General features: G+C 43.5%; 1 protein-coding gene across 1 annotated transcript in view; it reads right to left on the bottom strand.

Moving 5' to 3' along the window:
• Nucleotides 1-15933, bottom strand: part of slc8a2b (solute carrier family 8 member 2b) — a 156396-nt gene that overhangs the window by 122069 nt on the left and 18394 nt on the right. Inside the window, exons 3-9 of the mRNA XM_037677693.1 lie at nt 11221-11358; nt 10849-11076; nt 6071-6454; nt 4499-4624; nt 4130-4325; nt 2486-2616; nt 62-435 (exon numbers count right to left, since the gene is read on the bottom strand). Coding sequence (XP_037533621.1) covers nt 62-435; nt 2486-2616; nt 4130-4325; nt 4499-4624; nt 6071-6454; nt 10849-11076; nt 11221-11358 — 1577 coding nt within the window. The remainder of the gene's footprint in view (nt 1-61; nt 436-2485; nt 2617-4129; nt 4326-4498; nt 4625-6070; nt 6455-10848; nt 11077-11220; nt 11359-15933) is intronic.

The raw sequence follows: 15933 nt of genomic DNA, 5'->3' as shown, positions 1-15933 counted from the left end.
ATCTAACGAGGAGCACTGACCTTCAGCTGATCATCTAACGAGGAGCATCTCGTGGACTCACGTGGTCTGATCATTGGTGAACTCCAGCTCTCCTCGCGCCTCCTCGTAGTCCTCCCCAGCCTTGGCGGTGCCGCACTCCGTGTAGTACGGCAGGATGACGGTGCCGCGAGCGCCTGAGTTCCGCACCACCGTCACCTCCATGGTTCCCACGCTCTCGCTCACACGCAACGTGCGCTCGCTGAACGTGAAGATGCCGGCGTGGTCGTCGTCCAGGATGGTCACCGTGGCAACCAGGGGCTCGACCAGGCGAGCCTTGGGAGCGGCGCCCGCCTCGTCGCTTTCAAACATCCCCTCGGCGTCACCGATGCGCAGGTTGAGCAGCCGGACGAAGAAGTGCTCGTCTTCTTCAAATATGTCGTCGTCGATTATCCCGACCTGCAGACGGATGAGAGCGAACGTTAAAGATGAACTTTATTTGTTCGAACTGCTCCGGCTTTTTGTTGACCGTCTTTTGAACATTTGTTCCAACTTTGTTTCGCTCTTTTAAAGATCTTTGTTCAAACTTTGCTGCTAAAAACCATGGCCTGTTCTCATGTTGGTGACTTTAAAATGTGACTTTTAGGTTGTGCATATTATTATGCTGCTCCTAACTCCTCCCACAACATAACCGTGAACCGCCCCACGTTTACGGTTCAGTCTACTGAGGACACATGAGAAATGAAGGCAGGCACAGTCAAACTAGTTTGTAAAATAGTTATTAACTATATTTTGAGAGGTCTTTAGACAATTCAGTTCAGTTTATTTATAAAGCGCCAAGTCACAACAGAAGTCGACTCAGGGACTGAACAGCAACATTCATATAAAAATAATAATTTAACGTTATTTATCTGAGGAGCAGCTTTGAGTTTAACTCCATCACAGAACTATCATCTTGAGCAAACATGAAGGCGACAGTGGAAAGGAAAACTCCCTCATGAGGAAGAAACTTTTAGCAGAACCAGGATCAGGACAAGAGGACCATCTGCTTCAACCAGCAGGGTTTGAGAGGAACAGATACACAATGGCAGGTCAAGAATCACATGTTAAGATAGAAATAGTATCAAATGAAAACTATTAAATTTTAACAATTCATTTAAGGAAACGAGGTCAATTTGTCCTCTAGTAGTCTAAGCAGCATAACAAGTCAACCCTAACTATAGGATTTATCATAAAAGAAAGTTTTAATCTCCGTCTTCAAACTGGACCATGTGTCAGCCTCACGGACAGAAACTGGAAGTTCCACAAGAGAGGAGCCTGAGAACTGAAGGATCTTCCTCCCATTCTGCTTTTGGAAACTCTAGGAACCACGAGTAAGCCTGCAGTCTGAGAGCGAAGTGCTCTGTTAGGAAAATATGGAACAATAAGATCTGTAATATAAGATGGAGCTAGGTTGTTGAGGGCTTTGTAGGTTAGAAGTAAGATTTTGAATTCAGTTCTGGACAGTGCAGGCTGGAGCCGCAGATGTATAATTTTTTCATATATTTTTTTGTGTCTATCTTGCATATCTTTCCTGCAGCCATCCTGTTCAGAACTCTGTTCTTGAACCTCCGTGAAGTAAAGCCCGTCTCCCGCACCGGGGCCAAAGTCTCAGGTCCAGTTTATGTGAAACTGCAGCGTTTCTGCTGCGTTTCAGAAACTGAAACTTTTCAACAGGTGCCGGTTTCTCAAACGTGAAATCGCTGAGAACGGCAGCAGTTCGTGCGAGCAGACCAACTGTAACAAAGGTGCGTGTCGCTGAATACAAGAATCAACGCCAGGAGTGACCCGACATGAGAACTCAACATTTCGCCTGAAAAGTGAGGGCGATCAGAGCACCGCTGCGTGCACGTGTAACGTTTCTACAAGCAACACCTGAAACTCTGCAACGTTTCCAGCAGATCGTTCACAAGTCTTAAAGACTGAGTTTTAAGCAGCTGCATTAAGTTGAACCCAGTCTGATGGACTCTGAGTCACCAGTGCTGTCAGGCGGCCAGCCGCTGGTTTCAAACACATCCATAGTGGAACCTCAGTTGTTTACATCACTGAACTAAACAGCTGTTTGTGTGAGAGAAAAGGCAACAGTGGCAACTCTTTGAAGGTCATCAAACACAACGTCATGCTTTGATTGGTCTGTGTTTTAGAGAAGAAGTTTCCTGAGGATCAATGTCTCTTATAGAAGCTCATCAGAGAGCTGGAGTCGGTCCTCTCACTGCTCTCACAGCAGCTGTAAGGACAGATGGATCAGTGAAAACAGATTTCAGACATGCTGATCTCTTCTCTCGGACATGAGCTGCCGTGTTCAGCACAAGTCAACGTGAAAGTCCACCCTGGAGACATGACCCTGAAAACCTAAACCTGACGCCACCCGATAGCTTCACATCCGGCCTCCTCGCTCGGACGTCTGGTTTCATCTTCCAGGAGGTGCGTGGAGCAAAGCGCAGCGCCCGAAGCTCTCGAGGGAACTCACCTTGATCTCTTTCCGAGTGTCTCCGGGTTTGAACACCAGCGTTCCCTCGCTGTAATCATAATCCGACCCGGCGTTGGCCGAACCGTCCTCAGTTCTGTAGTCCACATAGAAGGTGTTCTCTTCAAGGCCTCCTAAACCGCACAGATAAAATATTGTAAAGTCAAGAACTTTAGGAACTTTATGCTGGATTGAACACACTTCTGCTTCTGATGAGGAAGTTATTAACAGTTTATTAAGAAAAATTAAAACCTCACACCAACAAATGAAGATTAAATGTAATCCAGAGTGAGCATGTCTTTGAAAATTACTATTTGCATTAAAGTAATTAATTCAGATTAAACATTTCTCACATATATTCTTGTTTCTTACAACAATATATGTGATGTATTACAACAATATATATAAATGACAATAAAGGGATTAAAATAGGAATAAAAATGTATTCTTATATCCTGGTATACATTAATTTTTATACTTTTTTTGTGTTGGAAAGTTTTAAATGCTATTTTCTGTAAAAAATTCAGAGTGAATACTGAGTGCCGAGTTGTTTGAGTTAAAAGATGCAGAATGAAGCTAAAGCCTGCAGAAACAATAAATGTATCAAAATGAAAGCTAAAATTATTGTTATTATCATTTAGCACAGTTTTTTTTTTTTAATGGGGGCCGCGGCCCCCTGGGGGGCCACCAGGGGGCACTAGGGGATGCCCAGAAAGCTGGAAAGAAAAAGATAAAAAAAAAAAAAAAAAAAGCAAAATAAATAAATAAATAAAATAGTAATAATAATAATAAACATTGTCCACTAGGGCAATCTGTATCTGTCATTTCCAGATAAAGACGCTTGAGAGAGAAGTTAGATTTATTTTGTTTTGTTCTTCTGGTCAACAGTTTGTTGAAACGTTGTTTTTTTCAATGGGAATGTAAAACAGTGTTTAAAACGTGTTGGTTAATAACATTTTTATGCTCAGCAGTAATAATTAATTGTATATAGTGAATAAAAGTTAAAACAATCTAAAAGCTGATGTTTCTTTACATATTTTGTAGCATTGTTCGTGGGTTTGCGGGGGGGGGCACGTTCATGCTGTTTGGGGGGGGGGCATGGCATGGAAAAGTTTGGGAACCCCTGATTTAGCGTACTGTATATCATAGATCCTTGTATACTGTTTCTTTTTCATACTTTTGCTATTTTTGGGTGTAACTGGGACCTTCAGTACACAATTTCATTCCACCTCATGCACCACATGTGATGCGAATGACAATAAAGAACTTTGGACCTAAAGGTTAAAGGAAGCAAAAGGCTCACTAGAAGCTAAAACTAGCAAAAGACTGGCTAAAAAATAAAGTATCAAAAGGGTAGCTAAAGGCTAAAAGGAGCAGAACAGCAGCATCAGAAGACAAAAATAGAGTTGGTTTATTGAAGCAGGTTGTTATTGAAGGAATGAGGCTTTAATGTACTTCTGTGGAGAAAACGTTTAAAAACCTTAAATATTTTGAAAAGTTACAAAAACCTGAACGAGCTGAACGTGCTGACGTAAGATGGTTAAGGAAGCACAAAGTGAGCAGAAGTCGCTGACTTTCCAAAACGGAAAACTGAACAAAAAACAGGAAAAGAAGGCGTTGACACGCTGCGACTCGTCTCCGCTCTACCTTGACAGACGACGGCCAGAGTGAGGGTCCCGCAGTTCTCCATGCACTGACTGTGGGCGCTCTCAAACGAGATGTGGCTGCAGACGGCCAGGTCGTCTTCCTCCGCCGCCTCCTCGTCTGTGGCGGCGGCGCGGCGCGCGTGGTCGGCGGCGTGCTTCTTCAGGACGTTCCCGGCTCCAATCATCATTCGAGTCGCCTCGAGGTAGAAAGACGAGAGGAACGGAAATCGTTAGGAGCTCATTTCAAGTTATGAATCACGCTTCTAAAACAAAAGCTTTGGTTAATTAAACTAATATGCATGTTTTTGTGGCTCCCGCTCTGTTTGACAGCTGCCCTCAGAGGCTGCTGGACGGGCGACAGGTGCGTTACCTGGACGCGGTAGAAGGCTCTGCTCTTCTGCTGGTGCAGCAGAGCGTAGTAGTTGGCCAGCTCCACCAGCTGGTCCAGCTCTTTGTCAGGATATTTCTGCTTCAGCTCCTTCAGGATGCGAATCACCTGCAGGATGAAACACAAGCACGTTTCAAGATTTACACTAAACATCACGAGTAAACAAACTCAGTGCCCCGCCTCCTTAAAGTTGCACGGAGCCGATAATTTACCAGGCTGAAGATTCAAAGTGAAATCGTGGTCCGAAAAATCTTTAGTTTGCCATTTTTACAACGACTGGACACATTTTCATTGTTTTTAATCCGATAAAAGATGAATCTAAATTTCAGAAAATAAAACAACGTGTGCATCCATTTCTGGATTGATGAAACTGGAAGTGATTCATGACTTGATGAGGTAACTGTGCAGCAACAAGGCAGACCATCACCAAGCTGCGACTGTTGGAGACCAGCCGGTGACTCAGTGTGTGAGAAAACATAAATGTTCAGCTGTGGTCTCCGAACCGAGTGTTTGTGACCAAGTGACTGTTTTACTGCATTTTGTGAACAAAATAATAAAGCTGCGTGTGCAGCTTGCAGCACTGTTGGGACATGCACCTTGTTTTAATGTCCACCTCCACTGCATCCTCCATGGTGACCACTCCCATGATTACCATTATGGTTTAATCAACTGGAGTGCTCTTCAGAAATGAAGACAGGCAGATTTGAGTCACGTTTCAATAACCTGTTTTTATCATCAGTGTGGTTTTGGGACCTGGACATTCTGTTGCCTTGCGAGTTGTCCGTCAAAGGAGAACTCTTCTGTAACTATTTTGAGGGTAAATTTGTTAAACCGTTCACCAGTTAGTTGCCAACAGATGCAAAGTTTAGTTCTTGATATGGGAAACGTTTAAATTAAATTTGTATGAAAAGGTAAAATAAACATATGAATTGGGAGCAAGTCTGGCCGAGCAAGCTGCTGCTAGATGTTTTCCCAGGACTTAAGAGATTATCATGGATCACTGCGCCCTCCACTTAAACAATAAGATATTTCACGACATGTTTTGCTACAGAATTATGATTTTAGGTTAGGTTGATGAGTCTGTCCAGACTTTTCTTAATCTGATTATTAGGATGAGCTCATAAATAGGAAATATTAACAACAAACAATATTCAACACTGAATGTTGGAGCAGATTCTCAGTCGTCAAAGGTTCAGTCAAATCAGGTGGACTCCTATGAGATGCTTCAAGATGTTTCGCTTTTCATCCCATGAGCTTAATGAACTGAGGAAGCTCCTGAGATGAAGGAGGAACGTCTTCAGGAATCAAAAAGAAGTCCCGTTTCCTTCGATTGAACTTGCGAGAGGTGAGCTCCTTCATCTTCCCAAAAGAAAAAAAAATATAATTAAAAACAGACTGAAGGAATGTTGAGTGTGATACAAGTAAAAACCAGAATGGAAAGCTGGTACATTATTGAAATCCCTGGTAAATAATAAATATAGACCTTAATCTGACAGTAACTACAGTTGTTAATGGATTCTTTCTCCTTTCCCTGAGCAGCTCTTTGTGTCTCACCTCTTTGCGGCTCTCGTCCAGCTCCTTCCCGCCCTCCATGTTGACCATCGTGCTGCTGGAGTTGGGTAGGTTGCTCCCTGTGGCTCCCGCTGCCGCACCGAAGCTGTTGGTGGCGGCTCCCGCTGTGCCATCCTGAGCGCCGCCCCCACAGTTTTCAGCTGGAACCATGGCGCCCCCTCCAGGTGTGAGTTTGCCATCTATCATCAACTCCATACCGCCCTTGCTGGGGGTCAAGTCCCCCTCGGTTTCCACGACGATGCCGTGGCGCTTGTCAGCACGGTAACGCTTGCCCATGTACTTGTAGAAAAGCAGACGGCGGTCGGCGATCCAAGCCAGGATGACACACACTGGGAAGAAGAGCAGCGTCACCAGGGCTTCCCACACCTGAAACGCAACAAAACAGGGCCTTCTGTAGCCTGTATCACATGACCAGAATGTTGTTCATCACACACAACGTTTTATTTACAAATTTTAATACAACCGCTTTTATGAGACCTATTGATAAGTTACATTGAAAGTAGACAAAACAAATAAACAAACAAACAAACAAAAACCCAAACAGTTTTTTACAGTCTGGTGGGGAGGTAGTTAGACTAAAGGAATCTTTGAATAGACTGAAATAGAACTTAGGACCAAGAACAGAGCCTTGAGGTATTCCTAGGATGACTGTAGCTGTAGAAGAACATAATTGACCAAATCTGTCATGAATATCCCTCCACTTCCTGCTCATCCATGGTCTGTTTGAGTCCAGGAGGAAAATCCTAACCTTCCTCTCCCCAGTGACACTCTGCAGCTCCTTCTGGAGGATCCTGAGGTGTTTCCAGGCCAGAGGAGACATATAGTCCCTCCAGTAAATTTTGGATCTCCCCAGGTGTCCTTTTCCATTGGAAAACACGTTCAGAAAACCTTTAGAGGGAGTCACCCAGGAGGATGTATCTTTATCAGATGTCTGAACAACCTCAGCTAACGCTCTTTGATGAGGAGGAGCAGCTGTTCTCCTTCAAGCTCCTGATCTTATATTTAAGGCTGAGCATGGCCACCCTACAGGGAAAGCTCATTTCTGATGCTTGTATACAGGATTTTAATGTGTTGGTCATGATCCATAACTCATGACCATAGGTGAGGAACCAGTTTATAGAAAGCTTTGCCTTTTAGCTCAGCTCCTTCTTCACCATGACAGACCAAAGCAACACCCTCATTACTGTGGACGAGATCCTGATACGTCGACCCATCTTTATCTCCCTCAGGAACAAGTCTCCTATTCTCCGCTTGAGGCAGAGCCTCCCCTTCAACCATATATACAACAGTCCACCTTTTCCAGGTGGAATACGACCTCAGACTTTGAGGATCTGACTTCTGTCCCAGCTGCTTCACACTCGAACCAGCCCAGTGCTTCCTGAAGCTCACGACTTGAACAGAACCACATCATCCACAGAAAGCAGAGACCAGACCCTGAGGTTCCCAAACGATCAGGAGCAGGGTCAGATCTACTGAACATTCAGGACTAAAACCCGTTTGTGTTGGTATCACACAGAGGTGAGACCAAGGCCGGATTAACCATATGGGCAACTGGGCAAGTGCGCAGGGGCCCACGATCTCTAAGGGGCCCAGGGCAGTGAGGGCACAAGCAAAATATCTGGTTATTTCCTGCTTTACATGGAGCCCCCTGCGCTGCACACGGAGACCGCTGCGCTCCCGCTTCATTTGGGCCGCCCGGCCTCCTCCCAGCGCGGCTGCTGCAGCTCTCGTGGTTTTTTTTTTTTGCATTGAGCGAGATCCTCGACGGCGCAGCCTGTCAATCAATCCAGTAGGCGTGTCAGTAACTGACCAATCAACGACCTCAATGTGTCCCGAAGGTAAACGCCCCTTACCTGCTGACAATCCCATCAGTGTTTTTTTCTAGAACTTTATTAACAACACCAAACAGAACAATGCAACAAAATATAAATGCAAACTCGTGAAGGGTGTCATAACTACATTTCAAACAATAATGAAAGAGAAAAAATAAACGCAAAAAAATTAAATAAATAAAAAACAAAAGGAGCGCAACTATTGGAAAACATTGTTTTAATTAAAACAATAAGTTTTTATCTGTTGTGAGATGATTCTAGCAGTTTTTAATCTACTTAATGAAGAATGATATGACTTAAAATCGTTCATAAAACAGGAAGGAGGGCTTATTATCCTTCTTACTACAGTGAATGTGGTACTTTGCTATAAGTACAACTATATTTATGGCATCAGAGAAAGCTGAGCTTAAGTTATCCACATAAAGTAAAATGTCATCAGCATCAAATGAAGGAATTTTAAGTTTGAGATTAATCCAGTTTCTGATGTCTGACCAAACACTTTGTATTGACATATTTTTTTTTAATGCTCGAGGGATTCATCTTGTGATTTTGTAGATGAACATATGCATGAGATATATTCATAAATTAAACGGATTCTTTCATTTTTCTGGACCGTATATAATGTGCATTGAATTTAGAAATGTAACGTGAGACGTTAATTATCTTTGACTCACCAACGACAGTGGGTCATTTATTAACAGAATCAAAGTTTAACACATCACACATTTACATTAATTGGCAAAATATGGAAAATAACAACATGGCTAATTCTAGCAAGCTGTACAATTTTGATTGACCACACGGCGGTGGTTGAGAACTTTACACAGACATTTCTAAATTATCTGGAATGATTTCTACCTGATAGAAGAATTTTAAAGATGGAAAGATGAAGTTTAGAGGGAGAAAAAGATGGGTGAGGGGGTTTGTTTGTGTTAGCATCAGAACAGCACTCTCCGGGTTTTTCTCAGCTTCTTCCCCAGTACACTTAGGTGGTATAAATCAACTCTTTTACCTGGAGATGTCTCCACTGGTACGAAAGTCCATTCAACGCACCCTTTCAGCGTCTCCGTAGGAACAGCTGTGAATCGTTCGAAGTAGTGACGGTACTTATTTGACACAAATTCACCTCACGAGTGGACTTCACATGAGTGGAGTCCGTCAGAGTTCCACCCAGAGGTGGAAGATGTTATAATCCCATAAGACTCGGAAGAGCTCTGTGGTCATGTCAGGATTTTCCTGTTTCCCAGCACGGGAGCTGCAACGACTGAAGCCGGAGCCTGAAGCGACTGGACTTCTGCAAACTCTCCACCCGACTCTCCTCGACACTTTCTTGAACTAGGAAGTACCGACATTTTAAAGAGCTCTATTTCCGGTTCATTTGGGAGTTTCTGATTGGTCAATATCGACCAGACAGGGGTGTGTTTTGTGACGTAAGAGGTCACTAGGAGTCAGAAAAACAGCAAGAATGTTATGGAACAGATTGAAAATGTTTTAGAGACAGAGAGAGAAATGTTTGGACGAGTTGGCGGAAAACAGGTGCCAACAGGTGCCAGCTTCTCTATTTACGTCTGAGAGGATTTAAAAACATGACAGCTCGTTCCAACACTTGTCTGCGTTTGACTCCAACCTTGGACCAACTTACCCTGCTCATTCAAAGACAGAAAATCAGAAAATGCATAATTACTCTGTAACAGACCTTAACATGAATTCTAACTTTGCATGAGGATTAAAAATCATTGTTACTGTTTCACAGTTAATTAAAAATGATTAGTTCACTGTAACATCTAAAATGGTTTGAACTAAAAACACTTTGATTATCAAACATTTGTAAAATAGTAATGATAATAGAAAAGTAGTCTTCTTTCACTTGATTAATTCAAGAAAGAAAGTCTCAGGATGGGTCCACCTGTATTTCTGGATTCAAATCAATGAAATGACAGTTTCTGTCCCATATGGTCCTTAAGGTCAAATCCTGACCTTAGGCCTAGTTCACTACAATTTACAAAAGGCACACAAATCAACATCAAATTTAAATCATCTTTCAAGAAACATGGCTACAAAATGTATCTTATTTATTATTTTCAAATGATTCTCTTTCACTTTAGGAGATTTAGGCCATTTGATAAATTTAGAATGAGCAGAAATCATTATATGATTTATATTAGGAGGTTTCTTAAAGGAATCTTTGTTATAATCAGTAAACTCTTTGTTGCAAACATTCATTGAAAATCTTATGAATTTGAAATCAACTAAGTTACAGTCATTTAATTTTAATGTGGGAATCAAATCGTGACCTTTGAATATATAATGATATTTTTAATTAATTGAATCAGCTGTTGGTCAGGTTACTTCTTGTTGTGCCATTAGCTCTAAAATATTTATTGAATCAAGTGTTTACTTGTGTTTGTAAAACTAGATGTTTAACAACCAGTTAAAATACACCAGAATGCAGGAAATGGCATCTACTTTATTCAAAATTTTCAGGGGGAGGACCCCCAGACCCCCCCCCTACCTTTTTGTTTCCCCCCCCCCCCCCCCCCCCCACCATCACATTACAAATGCTTCTGACTCTAAAGGCCAACATGTTGCTAAACAAGTACACACATGGTGTCATGTGGTGTTCAAGGTACGCTCAACTACAAGAGGACATGGCTTTTATAGTTCTATGAGCATTTGGATTTTTATACATAAAAATATACTTGATAGTTGGAATTTTAAGTATATTTACTATGTATTATGGTTATTTATTCTGTATTTTGCCTGATTATGGTGATTCTGGGGTCGTGATGATGGGGCCCTTGAAGATTGTTGCCCAGGGTACAGCGACGTGTTAATCTGGCCCTGGGTGAGACAGCTGACGCTGCACCTAGTGCGGACTGTTAAAAAGACACACGCGTGTCTTCCTACCGTCCACCTGCGTTGACTCACCTCCACAATGCCCGGAGATATGATGGCCAGGATGAGGTAAAGCCAGATGTAGGCAAAGATGCTCCAGAAGGCGGTGATGAAGAACACCCTGAGATGCTTGATTTTACGTGACTGGCCGTCCGGGATCACCCACACACAGATCCCAATGATCACAAACATGTTGAAGGCGGCGCTGCCAACGATGGTCCCCGGACCCAGCTGACCGGCCTTGAATTCATGACCACACACCTGCAGAGGTTCAGGTGGTGGTGGGGGGGGTCAGCAGGAAAGAGAACACAGATTACAAAAATGGGAATAAAAACAGTCCCATACAGCGGTTCTAGTGAAGGTGACGGGGTTTGAACGGTGGTTAAGTGGAGCGGGGGTGTTTACCTCTATGACAGACAGCAGGATCTCCGGAGCGCTGGAGCCCAGAGCCATGAGAGTCAGATTAGAAACCGTTTCATTCCAGATCCGAACCGTCGCCACTGACGTTTCCCCGTTGGGCATAGTGATGGTCACCTCCTTCTCCTGCAGCCCACAAACACACGCAGCGTTGACCTCTGTAGCAGTTTTCATTTTATTTTTATTTATCCAGGTCGTCTCATTGAGCCACGAGAACTCATTTTCAAGAGAGACCTGTTTAGGGAGAAGATGGTGGGGGTTAAGGGCCTTGCTCAGGGGCCCAGGGTGGGGTGAATGAGGGTGGAGGGAGGTGTGGGTGCTTCACCTTTTCCACCCACATTTTTTTTATGTTGACGGTACCGAGAGTTGAACCTGCGACTTTCCGATCACAGGCCCATCTTCTAACCTCTGCGCCACCACTCCCCACGCATTCTGCAGCTTTTAGCTCGTGTTGTGCTTCTTTTAGCTTTAACAGCTTAGTTTCAAGTTTTTCACATGAAATGCAGTTTCTTTAGTTTCTTTTTGATAAATCAGAACACGCGTGGTTTAAATGAAATGATGAACGTAAGAAATCAGTGTTTGATTTTTTTCTCGGCCTGTTACACGACGCAGAACGTGGCATTGTTTGTAACGAAACATCCAATTTGATTTGACAGAAGAACAAGAAACAACTTAGATGAATAAAGGAAATAATATTTAATGTTTTGTATCAAACCTTTGATTTACAATAATCACATCGTCTACGAGCTGATTTTTCTTCTTCTTTCGGCTGCTCCTTCTTCAGGGGTCGCCACAGTGAACTAAGTCGCACGAAGACGTGGCAATTATTTTTACACCAGATGAACTTCTTGACGCTACCACAAACCACCGAGCTACCACACTCTGGGTGGAGCACAGCTGCCACCCTGGGCTTCCAGGGGAGCAGATGGTGGGGGTTAAGGGTTAAGAGCCTTGCTCAAGGGCCCAGAGTGGGAAAAACAAGAGTTGAGGCAGGTGTAGGTGCTTCACCTTTCCCACCCACGTTTTGATGTTGTCGGTATTGGGAGTTGAACCTTCGATCTTCCAATCACAGGTCCACCTTCTCTAACCTCTGCGCCTCCACTCCCTCCCACATCGTCTACGCTGATAAAAATCAATGTTTCCTTCTTTAATTGATGTTTTTAGGCTTCAACTACAAACTCTTTTATTTGTTTAGCTGTTTTTAGCTGTTTTTAGCAGCTAAAATGTGTTTCAGGAAGATTTAGGCCTGAAGTCAGGTGGTTAAAGTTAGACCAAATTTATGACCATCTGACCACTAACAGCCCAGTTATCATCCAAACAGAACCAGATCGATCTGTTGGCTGTTTTTATCATCAGCTGCTGATTCACCGCTTCTCCACCATGCAAGGATCCTTCCAATAAGCAGAACCTTTTGGACCTGATCCGGGCTACATTTGGCAACCTCAGCTCACTCAGGACACTGAGGAGTAAAAAGAGCCAAGCATAAAAAACAAACAAACAAACAAACAAAACAACAACAACAACCTGGGCGGCTGTAGCTCAGTGGTTTGAGCAGGCAGCGTCCTCCAACAAGAGAGTCAAAGGTTCAACTCCACCAAGTGTCTCTGGGAACGACACAATCTCGCCTCTCCAGATGTATCTGACCTGCAGATCTCCAGCCCCTCCTGCTCCCTCAGATCTCCTCCTCCTCTCTGGCCGCTCTGCTCCTCGACTCCGGACCCTCTGACCTACGAAACGTCACCTCCTTCTGTTCAGAACTGGTCTGAATGTGTGTGTGCTTGTTTATACTTGTTTATGTTACTTTGTGAGGACCAAAGCCCGGTCCCCATAAGGTTCAAATGTCGTTGGTGGGCTAGGGGTTTGGTTTCGGGTAAGGGACAGGGTTAGGCTATAGAAATTAATGAAAAATGAACGGAAATCAATGCAAAGTCCACGTAAAGATAGCAAGACAAATCTGTGTGTGTATGGTAACACCACCAGGAAATGCAGAAGATACATTTGTAAACACCAGAAGACCACCTGTCACATGTCGTGCAGCACCCCAACATGCTGGTCCTGAGACTAACCAGGTCCTGCTGCACAGAGCTGCACTGATGGATTGTGGGAAACCCAAGTGGACAGTAATTTACCCTGACCTTGAAGAGGATGGAGGACGGGTTGGCCTTTTTAAATCTATTCTCCATCTTCCCATCACTCACAGCTGCCAGGCCTGTTATCTCCTTCTCCCTCCTCCCTTCATCTTATCTGATCAAATTTCCATAATGAGCAATCCCAGACTCTATTTCCTCGTTTTTATTGAGCCAAAGAGCAGAATGGAAGAACTCAGTTTCAGTTTATTTCTGTAGATCCAAGTCCCAACAGCAGTTATCTCAGGGCACTGTAAAAAATATTCACATATATTAAATACGACAATTACCGTACTTGCTGCCGTACACGTCGCACTACCATATTCATTCATTCAGCCTTTATTTAGACCCCATTGAGCCACAGGCGCTCATTTACAAGAGAGACCTGATAAGTATAAGTGTACGTAAAAGTCGCATCAGTCCAAATATGTTGAATAAAGTGGAAAAAAAACATAAATAAGTGGCATCGCAGTAGACGCTGCATCTATTATGTGTCACTACTGATGCGTTGCGTTTGTTATGCTTCATCGCTGAACACCTGGAAATGTGGGTTGGTGTTGTGCCAAAAATTGATTGGCTGCCAAATGGCAGCTGAGGGAGCGTGCACGGGAGGACTTTAACAAGAATTTAACAAGATAACCACCTAAATGTAAATGTGTGTCTCAGTTGAACTTTTCCTTAATAAATGCACTTTAATGGTCAAATCAGCTGCATTTCACCCGAGCGGCGCGAAGAAATGCAGATGATTTGACATTTGCTCCAGGAGTTCTGGAGCGAGATGAAGGTGGCTTGGTATGGCAAGCCAAGTGTCTCATTAATAACCACTTTCACCTATTAATGAGACACATGGCTTGTCATATTACTCAAGCTCCAGCTAGTGGCTGAAAATGGTAGTGTTCAATCTAAAAAAGTTAAGTCTGGTCCTTTGGACATTCACAAAAACAAAAATTGTAGAAACGTTTCGTCTCTCATCCGAGAGACTTCCTCAGTCTGAGGAGCTGTATTCAGTCAGTCTTATAAATAGCACCTTCTCAGAGTGGATTAACCAGTTTTGCTGCTGACAACCAAAACCAGCTGATCACATGGTCAAGAAGGACCATCAGCCTAACAATGGGTCATTAGCACACTGATGGCTGTTTACTGTTCACAGAGGGCTGAGTGATACTAGCAATCACAGCATTGTAAGGGGGGACAGTTGAACCTGGAGGCCTCCACCCCTGTTTAACGATGGACGGTGTCTTTTCGCAAAGATGGCCTCCTTTACTCCTCTCTCAAACCATCGTTCCTCTCTATCCAGGATGTGAACATCTTCATCCCTGAAAGAGTGACCGCTGGCCTGGAGATGAGTGTAGACCGCAGAGTCCTGGCCTGACGATGTTGATCTAACTCTGCGTCTCTTCTCTGTACAGGTCGCAGGCATGAAATTTATGCAAAAAGGTGCGACTTATACAGTGATAAAGTTCTCCATCTAATGAAGCAGATGATTGTGTTGGATCTTCACTCTGTCACAGTCTCCCATCCCGAGCGAGCACGAAGGAGACAGTGGAGAGGAAAAACTCCCTTTTGACAGGAAGAAACCTCCATCAGAACCAGGTTTAGGAGGAGGGGTGGGGTGTTCAGTAAAATGCTACCAATAATAAAGTTCTCACATTTTCAATCGTTCCAGTTTAAAGTGTCTGATGTTGCTGTTCAAACGTGAACATTGTTTTCACATTCCTCACCTACGAATGGATCTACTCATGGAAAATGACTTTGAAGACAAATGGTCGCTCTTTAGTTAGCGTTGGTTACGTGGTTGAGGCAAAACATGCCCTCTTGATAATTTATATATTTTTTCATTCTTTCTCAGGGTTAGTAAAGCTTTCGGATGAGAGGCGAAATGTCTTTTAGGATCTGAAACATGTCCCGCTCTCTTCCATCCATCCTGTTATGAAGAAACACCTGAAGGATACAAGTCGATTACTGGTTTCAACATAAACAACAACGTTAACGAGCCCACGTCCCCGTCACTGAGGCCTTCGAATGGTGAATGTTTGTAGTTTACATGATGAGGGTTTTTCTGGACTGGGACAGAGAACGAAGTAAACCTAAATGTTTTTATTCAAGGTGCTCAAGTGGGGAGGAGTTACACTGTGAAGAACAGAAGGTTTGTTTTCTTGTTCGAGAGCAGAGTGACGGATCTTTGCGAGTGGAAGGAGACATTTTATCCACCACGAGGTGCAGTGGAGGAGCCAGGGGGTGGCCAATGGTGGCCTTGGCCCCCATAGATTAATCTTAGGCCACCCCAATCATTTGAGGAAACTATACTTTTAATCAACATAAAACTAGAAAGCATAGTTTCCTCAAATGATCAGGGTGGTTGGTTTACATCTATATATGGCAGCAGCCATCTTGGATTTTGACGTGGCAACCCAGTTTTTAATAGTGAACTTTCTTACGCCTCGATGCAGCCACACACCAAAATGGAAGTCGGTACCACACAATTATTTTAACCCGTCCACCTCACAACACGGACGGACAGATGGACTGATTGACAGATGGACTGATGGATGGACAGATGGACGGACAGATGGAC

Source organism: Nematolebias whitei, chromosome 6, assembly GCF_014905685.2.
Source record: "Nematolebias whitei isolate Nwh7 chromosome 6, NemWhi1, whole genome shotgun sequence".
Classification (NCBI taxonomy): Eukaryota; Metazoa; Chordata; class Actinopteri; order Cyprinodontiformes; family Rivulidae; genus Nematolebias; species Nematolebias whitei.
This window is presented reverse-complemented; position numbering and strand designations above follow the sequence as displayed.